General features: G+C 54.1%; 1 protein-coding gene across 3 annotated transcripts in view; it reads right to left on the bottom strand.

Annotated features, from left to right (window-relative positions):
* Positions 1 to 9,011, bottom strand: part of RAB11FIP3 (RAB11 family interacting protein 3) — an 82,057-nt gene that overhangs the window by 30,609 nt on the left and 42,437 nt on the right. For 2 of the 3 annotated variants that reach the window (XM_046666890.1, XM_046666892.1), the window contains exon 3: positions 4,156 to 4,244. In XM_046666890.1, the coding sequence (XP_046522846.1) occupies positions 4,156 to 4,244 (89 nt within the window). Of the gene's footprint in view, positions 1 to 377; positions 630 to 4,155; positions 4,245 to 9,011 lie in introns of those variants that run through there. The other variant, XM_046666891.1, reaches the window with a different exon arrangement.

The following is a 9,011-nucleotide window of genomic DNA, read 5'->3' as shown; positions in this document are numbered from 1 at the left end:
GACAGACACAGGAACAGCTCACAGATATGCCCCATGGGTTCATATCTGCCACCCGACTGGACCGAGCTTTGCTCAGAAGCCCAGGAGTCTATGCTATCAACTTTAAAATGTTTAGAAATGACACATGTTAAGATGAACTCATTGAAAATCGAAGTGCATCTTAGAAAACTTCCCTCTGTGTTAACGTTACCATCACCATTTACCAAGGATCACCCATGCACAGACAAGGAAGTCTGTGTTTGAGCCATCAGCGAGGAACTCAGGTGTGACCAACCCTGCCCGGGGTGCCCACCATCCAGGTCAAGGTCCCTCCAAGGGAAACTGACTGCTGGAAACACTGTGAGCCCGTGTCCCTCCGTGGTGCAGCCTCCTCTTACCCTCAGACGCTGGCCCGCGCAGCCTCACAGGCTGAGGCCTGGCTCCGCACACTGGCTCCGGGAAGGGAGTGCTCTTGGAGATGGCCTCCCCATCGTGTCAGAAGATGGGGACTTTCGCCCAGACCAGTGGCTGGCTTCTCTCAATCGACAACAACGTGGCCTTCCTTCTTGCTAGTTCTGCTGGGGTTTCTGCAAAACCTATGTGTTCACCTGAAGGTACATCCCTGCCTCGAAAAAAGTTTAACCTGCTCCCAGACACGCTCCATTAAACCTTCTGCTGTGCTGGCTAAGGAGGGGGCAAAGTTCAGAAAGTGTCCTCGCTGAGTGTTTAACAAGCAGTTAGTCAGATCTCAAAACAAAACAGCTTTTGTTCTTGACTTTCTAACCTTTCTGATAACAGTTTGCACAGGACATATTTCCCCGTCACTGTATGAAGGCAGCTCTCTTCTCTAGATGCCGCGAGTGGGAGAAGGAGGGAGGGACAAAGAAGGCACAGGAGGCACATTTCTTATTGTCCCTGTTTGCACCTGATCTCTCCGTGACTTTCCCACCGCCCTTCCAAAAATCCTGGGAAACTTGCGCTTCATCCCCTGCCTCGCTCAGAGTCTCAGATGAGGAGCTTCTTCCCATCCCATGAACACCAGGGACAAACCTTAATTCACCCCTCACCTCCTCACCTTCTTCTCAGAAACTCCACATCAGTAATTTTCTCCTGGGAGTTCTGTTACAAGCTCAGGGGAAACTCAGGAGCGTCAGGACCTGGGAGCAGGAGTGCATCATAGTTAACCACCCAGGGTACCCCTGACCAACGTCGTGTGCCCAGCCAGAAGACCAATACAGAGCTTACTTATCTCAGAAGATCACGGGCAGAGATCTCCACATGTGACATCTGGAGATAACGCACACTCTCCGCTCATATTTTTACTGACTTTTTAAGATTACATGATGTGCAAGCTTTTTTAAAAAAGGAGCAATCTTTCTATAAATTTCACAGTACCTACTTCCACTCCCCTAAAACTTACATCTAAAAACCTTATAAAGCATAAAAAGACATGAGGAATCTTAAACGTATATCTAAGCAAAAGAAGTCAGTCAGCAAAGGCCACACGCTCTGTGACTCCAACCATATGACGGTCTGGAAAAGGCAAAACACGGAGACAGTAAAAACATCAGTGGCTGCTGGGTGCTAGTCGGGAGGGAGGGGAGAATTAGGGAAGTACAGATGGCTTTTAGGGCCTTGAAACCATTCTGTATGATAATACAACAGTGGATACATGTCATACACGTTTGTCAAAACCCATAGAACATATACCACCAAAAGAGAACCCTAATGTCAACTGTGGACATCAGTTAGTAACAAAGTATCAATATTGGTTCATAAGTTACAACAAATGTACCATCACCTACTGCAAGACGTTTGTGATGGGGAACCGGTCGGAGCGTGCGTGGGAGGATGCAATGGGAACTCTGTACTATCTGCTCCATTTTCTGTAAACCTAAAACTGCTAAAATATAAAGCCTATTAAATTTTTTTAAAGTGACCAAAAAAACTCAAAAAGAAATGTTTCCTCCATTCTGAAAAAACTAGGATCCAGAAACTTGAGCAGCACTCCTTTCATACTCTGAAACGCTGGGGTCCCAGAGGCACCAAGCACTCGGAGGGAGCCAGCCCACCCCACAGGCCCAGCACCAGAGCTGCGGGGTCCACCAGCAGAGGACAGGAGGGGCCGGGGTGGGTCAGCACCCCTGCCCGCTCAGCCCAGGCTTCGGGAGGCAGCCCACACCAGTGGCTCTCACCCTTTCAGACCAAAGGGCCCCTTTCAGTACAAATGTGTTGATGCCTCTTTATGATCCCAAGTAACAAAACTCACTGAATGCGTTTCCTGGGGCTGCCATATCGCATTACCATCAACTGGGGGCTTAACACAACAGAAACGTAGCCCCCCACGGTTCTGGAGGCCAGGAGTTGGAAATGAAGGGGTCAGCCCAGCGGAGGCTCCAGGGAGGGTCCTTCCTGCCTGTCCGGCTTCTGGTGGCTCCCGGGGGTCCTGGGCTTTTGGCGCATCACTCCAACCTCTGCTCCGTCCTCATATCGCCTTCTCCCCTGTGTGTCACCTCCCTTCTCTTCTAAGGACACTCATCACTGGATTTAGGACCCACTTTACCCAGCAAGAGCTCATTTCCAGGTGGACAGATCTTCTGGGAGACCACCATTCAACCCACTACTCCCACCTACACATAAAACATAAAAAATCGATGTAATGCCCTAACAGAAACATAAGAGGAATAAAACGAAAGACATGGATGATAAAGCGGGAGTACTAGTACATAACTGCGCAGGCCTGACTCTGCCAGGAGACACGATAAAGGGCCTGATACTCACCAACTACAACTGCGGGGAACGCAATTCCCTAGACACTCCGAACAGAGAAGGCGGCTCTGCCCCTGACCTAGATGCATTCCTGGAAAACTCAAGGTGTGTCAAAACGCAAAGGGCCTTCCACGCGTCGTTGTGAAGGGAGCTGGGCCCTATGCAGGCCACAAAAGCAACCTCTTCATGGTCACGGGGTCTGACTGTTTGTTGGAAAGCTGACATGTCAGTCCTGCACACCCGAGGCCCCCACCCAGCCATACTGTGCCTCGCAGCCAGCACAAGTGCTAGCTGGGCACCTGACCTCCATATGCCAGGACCGAGCCTGGCACTCCTGGGTTAAACACAGGATGAAGACACCAACCTCAGCCAAACGGGGGACAAAGACGGGTGGGCCCTGCCCTCAGGGGGCTCAGGTCTGCTGATACTTTGGGACAAAGCTGTGATGGGTGAACACTCCCAGGTGGCCTGGGTTCTGCGCTGGCTAGACAGTCAGGACATGGACCTGCACTCTCTGAGGCTGCTGGACGCCTGGGGCAGCTTCCCAGAGCAGGGACCTGAGACACTGAGGGCAAGCGGTGGAATCCGGTGGTACCTTAGTGCTCAGCTCAGAGGGGCTTTCACCAGCCATTCTGTGAAGCCTCTCATTTGACAAAGGAGCCAAGGGGCAGAGGACTGAAGTGTAAGGCCTCAGGCCCAACCTGTTCCCCTCACCCCTCGCTGGGCAACGAACGGAAGGCCGAGGGCGAGAGGTCCCCACTGCCTTCCCAACAGCTCTTCAATGCTCAGGGTGACTCGCGTCTTTTTAGAAAAGAAAAAACGCCAGCTCCAGCCACTCAGATTCTCCTGGCATCTGCCCCCAGCTGGGGGACGCAGTTACGGCAGCCCGTCTCCTGTGGCCGTGCGCGCAGACCTTCTCCCTGCTGCGGCAGAGGACAAGACACCCACAACCATGGGTGATGCGACCACAGCGGCCCTGGAGTCATACGGGGGCAGGGGATGAAGGAGGGGGAGGTGCTAGTGAAATGTCCCCAGACCCAGAAAATGGTTTGCAATTTGATAAAACGAAACCGACGTGTCCCCTGCTCTGGCCTTGCTCGGTGGCCTGGCAGAAGGTGACAGCAACATCACCAGAGAGCCCCAAGTGCCAGCCCATCCCTCTGCTGACAACAGGCCCTGAGGGGGTCTCCTGCCACGGCCTTGGGTGCACAGCACTTGGGGCAGCCACATCAGCCACCACCACGGCCACGAGTGCCACCAGCATGCATGGCCGGAGAGTGAACGCTGCCAGGCCCTCCACGCGCTTTCTAGAGATGCCCTGGGGACACTGAGGGAAGCAGGGTTTAGAGCGCTAAAGGAAGAAGCAACGTCAAAGTCCTTCTCAGCCCTCCCATGAAACCCACTTGCCTCAAAGGTGACAAAGTCGTCAAACTCATCGGAGCAGGCTGGTGGCGCCTCGTCCTGGGCTGGCGCGACACAGAGCTGGCCATCGGAATCTGCAAAGAGAAGACCAGGCTCAGCAGGCCACCCAGACCTTCCCCAGGGGGGCCAAGGGGAGGTGCAGGAGTGGTGAAAGCGAGTGGGCCGCGGACTGGCTGGGGGTACCCCCGAGAAGAAAGCGGTGTGGCGAGACTGGAAGGCGGGTCCCCACTGGAACAACACTCCGAGTTCTGAGGGGGCTGTGGAGGCCAAACGATAAAAGGTTTGATTCGTCCAAGAGCTGGACAGCACCGTGAAAGAAAAAGAGTGGGACACCAAGCTCTGTGACACTGCCGATGGCTCTAGAAAGCATTAGGTGCCAGACGTAAGTTTTTAAAAAATTTCTACGTGTTTGGAGAGGCGTCGGTATGAAGAAATGATACCAAAGTAACATTTGTCCCTGGTGCTGGACTAAAGGGCAGTTTTGCTTTTCTTTTTTTGCTTAACTTTATCTTCTACAATACACGTTTAATTTTATAATAAGAAAAAGTTTAAAGGAAAATCTATCTTCTCATGATGGACAGAACGCAATTCTGACAAAAGCAATGGAGACATGACTTCTCAAACAGGACCAGTCCCCACAGCAGCGGCCTCCTTCTGTGGGGACGGGCCCGGCACCCACAATCTCGCAGCAATGTCCAGGTGCAGCACGTTCCAAAGGGCATGCAAGTGAGGGAAGATGTGTACGTTTCCTGGTGTTGTCGCACTACTGTCATCTTGTCAGATAAGAAGTATGCATTCGGTCTCTGTGTGATTCCCGGCACAGAGCTCCTAAAACCCTGGGGATTTCCTGAGTGGTGGGATGAGAGAAGCCCCTTTTAATTTGACCTGGGTTTACACTAACAGGCGACTCTGGGAGGGTGGGGGCCTGGTTGCCAGGGGAACCAACCATGTGATTAAGGGGTTGGAATTTTCAGCCCACCCCGAACCTCTAACCTGGGGAGGGGAGAGGCTGGAGACTGACCTAATCACCAACGGCCAATGACTTAACCAACCATGCCTATGTAAGGGAGCCTCCATAAGAAACCCCAAATGAGAGGGTTTGGCGAGCTTCCAGGTTAGTGAACAATCCACATTCGGGGAGGGTGGTGCCCCCCAAACTCCACAGGGACAGAAGCCCCCGCCTTCCGGACCCTTCCAGATCTCTGCTATTTACCTCTTCATCTGGCTCTTCACTTGTAGCCTTTATAATAGCCTTGATAATAAACTGGTACAGTGAGCAAAGTGTTTCCCTGGCTTCTGTGAGCTATTCAAGCAAATTACCCAACCTGAGGAAGAGTCATGGGAACCCAGACTGGCAGTCAAGTGTGGTGACCAGGGCACCTGAAGTGGGGTCTGTGCTAACTCCAGCATTTGGTATCACAATGAATTAAATCGTAGGACACCCGGTGGCGTCCACAGAGAACTGGAGAACTGCTTGGTGAGGAAGACCCACACACTGGGTGTGGAGCATCGTGAGCAGAAAATGGATCATAGTAGTGACTGCTTGTCTAAAATATATCAGGCACTGGGACATGTCAGTTACTCATTTGGCATACCCCACACAATCTAACATAACATCAATCGCCTATTCAAAAAGTGAAGTGGAGTCTTTTCAGGCCAAATGGGACAGCAAGCTCCCCTGGACCTCCTGGGAAAGCACTTTGAAACGGTCAACGCTGGCTTCCTCGTCCAGGACACTCTTCTTTGGCATCTGGACACGTGGGGAAAACTCTGTCGTCTGCCACCACAGCCCCCTGCTGGGTTCTGAAGGGTCAGGGTCTGAGGTCACCACGACAGCCTGGGTGACCGGGAAGGGAGCACGGACATTGAAAGACCCTCCCTACAGAGCAAGAGCCGGATGCAGCTGTCTGCCCTGTTTCTAGAGGGCTCTCTCAGTTCAAACAGAGTAACGGTGCTTCCCCTCAACAAGTGTGCGACTCAAACACTCAGGACCCAGTGTTATCAGACGCCGCTGCCAATGCAGCGCTGCTGGGCCTTTGTTTTAAGAACCGTGGGCACTTTCGTTGCTACTGTTCTCTCTTGTTTTCCCTGGGAACGTGACTGTATCTGAGGGGGTCAGACTGTGGCCAGAGTGAAGGAGCCTCAGGGCACGGCAGGCCCGACCCAGAGTGGAGCAGCCCTGCCCTCTGGACCCGCACTAGCTGCCCGCCCACCGGCTGCAGCGCTGGGATGCCCACGTGGGAGGTGTGGGCCTTCGGGACAGATGGACCTCAGCAGGACTCCATGTGCTTTCCTTGACGGGGGAGAGGGTTGCTGTGGACAGAGTTCCCGGTTTCTGAGGCAAGGGAGTGGGCGAGGACCAATTACCCCAGTGCTGTTTGAGGCCGCACGCATATTTTATAGAAGACTAGACTGTCCTTGGCCTATCTTTCCCCTTTTGAATGTTAACAGTCTTGCTTGCACTTCCCAAAACTGAAACACAGAATTCAGTTTCTTGGGGCCGGCCCCGTGGCCAAGTAGTTAAGTTCGCACGCTCCGCTTCAGCAGCCCAGGGTTTTGCCAGTTTGAATCTTGGGCGCGGACATGGCACTGTTCATCGGGCCATGCTGAGGCGGCATTCCACATGCCACAACTAGAATGACCCACAACTAAAAATACACAACTATGTACCGGGGGGCTTTGGGGAGAAAAAAAATCTTAAACAAAAAAGAATTCAGTTTCTCAAAGCACAGCCCATGGTTTCAGACACAGTGGACACGTGCTCAGATCCCAGTGGGGGTAAACGCTCCAGGAGTCTGCCCCGCACGGCAGAGAGGGAGACACGAATGTGACTGGTGTTGTTACACTCTCGATGGGAACTACACATCATTCTTCTAGGAGTTTTCTCTATAAGAACCAAAACAATTTTCAATTAAGGGGAAGTTTTTAATGTGCATTTACCTTATTCTCGCAGAGCCTGCAGGGAGGGGTGAGCCAGCACAGTGGCCTATTTGTAACAATTCCCTCCCTATCTCATTCTATTCCTGAAACAAGGCCTCTGGCTGAGGCAGTAAGAATCTCCTTGCACTTTCCTGCAAACTGGGTCAAGACGCGTGTTGCTTGCTGTGCCGCTCCTCGACGCGGAGTCAGTCTACAGACAGACAGGCTGTGCGGCCAGCATGCACAGTGGAGGCAGGACCCGAAGTGAACCTCAGGGAACGCAGCGCGGGCAGTCGTGCTGCTTCCAAATGCTGCGAGACAACCATTTCAAAACCATCTCTGACTTGCTTTTATTCCATGTCATTTTCACCCTCCTTTACTAACAAAAGTTAAGTGACAAAGTCAAACTACCAAAGAAGCCAAGCCAAGCCAGCTGCCTGAGCCCACTAGGCAGCACTGCCCCACCAAGCCCACTGGCTCCAAGAGACAGTGCTGCCGAGCAGGCGCGGAGCTGCAGGCCGCCCCACACACCAGCCCCCAGGAGCCTGGGGACCGACCCTGAGGCCTCCTGCTGAGAAGGCCAAGTCCTCCCACAGCGCCCACAGCGCCCACAGCCTAGCTGCAGCCCACTGCCCTCACCTCCATCTTTTGACTGGTCACCCAACCTGCCCACTGGCCTCCCCATGCCCTGCACGTGCCGGCTGCCCCTCAGGCGCCTCCCCCTGGGACCCTGCTGCTCCTTCCCAGACTTTCTCAGGGAGGCCCCCTGACCCCCAGCTTCACCACTTCCTGAGCTCCTGTCCCCTTCTAGCTGTCCGGCCCCTCTGTTTGTGGGCTGTCCTCCACTAGAGGGCCCACTCCCAAGGGCAGGGGATTCTGCACTCCCGTTTGCGCAGGGTCCTGGGAGCCTGGGATGGTCCAGGCCCGCACAGGTCTCAGCTGTGACCCTCTTTGCTGTGGCCCCTCCATCCAGCCTGATTCGAGCTCTCATCAGTGCAGCTCCCCCGAGCCAGGCCACTCAAGGACCCTGTTGCCCCATCTGCTGCCCGGGCCCCAGCAAAGCCAAAAAGGAGGGAGGGTGGGTCACCAACCCTGCCCACAGCCCCCTCGACCAGAAACCCCAGCGGCAGACTGTCCCCCAGTGTCCAGGGCCCGCCACCTCACCTCAGCAGCAGGGGTCTGCTCTGCGCAGGCCAAACTCGGGACCGAGGGGACACCACCTGCAATGTACCCCACGATGTGGCGTCACGTGGAGAACGAGCCTTGCCCTCTGGGGACACTTCTATTCCAGGGTGTTCTGGCCACTGGAAAGACACAGCACCACCTCCTGGAGCATCCCTGTGAATGCCAGGACTGGCTGGGAGGTTTGCACTTTTAATTAAATCAAAGTGGGAATATTTATCAAAAAGAATGCAAAAATAATGACACTCAAACAACCCCCATGGGGCTTACCAGTGTGTGTGGGCCAGCCCGAGGCAGAACTTTAGCCAAGTGTCATCAAGGGGGCTGCTCCCGACTTAGAACTAAGCGACCACAGCCAGACCAGGTGCTGTGGGGATGGGGAGAGACCAGGTGAGAAGGCCAGGGGAGCCAGGCCAGGAGGCAGCCCACACGCAGCAGCAGCTGGAGCGAACTCTGGATGGCGACAGAAGGGCCCTGGCCAGCTCCTCACAGGCAGAGCCCCAGAGCCCCCACGGTCATGTGTGGGGCTCCCATCTGCCAGCCCTGGAAGGACAGAGGGCGCCCCTGCTGCAGTGGGAGAGCCAAAAAGGAGAGAGGGTGGGTGGCGGGTGCAGGCGGAGGCCCCTTAGTGCCCCATGGTGGATAGTTAATCATTAGGGAAGGAGACAGGCCATTCGCAGAGGACCATTTTCTCTCGCTACCTACACACTCCTTAAGTTCCTCAAGTTCAAGACACATGC

The sequence above is a fragment of the Equus quagga genome, chromosome 7 (genome assembly GCF_021613505.1).
Source record: "Equus quagga isolate Etosha38 chromosome 7, UCLA_HA_Equagga_1.0, whole genome shotgun sequence".
Lineage (NCBI taxonomy): Eukaryota > Metazoa > Chordata > Mammalia > Perissodactyla > Equidae > Equus > Equus quagga.
This window is presented reverse-complemented; position numbering and strand designations above follow the sequence as displayed.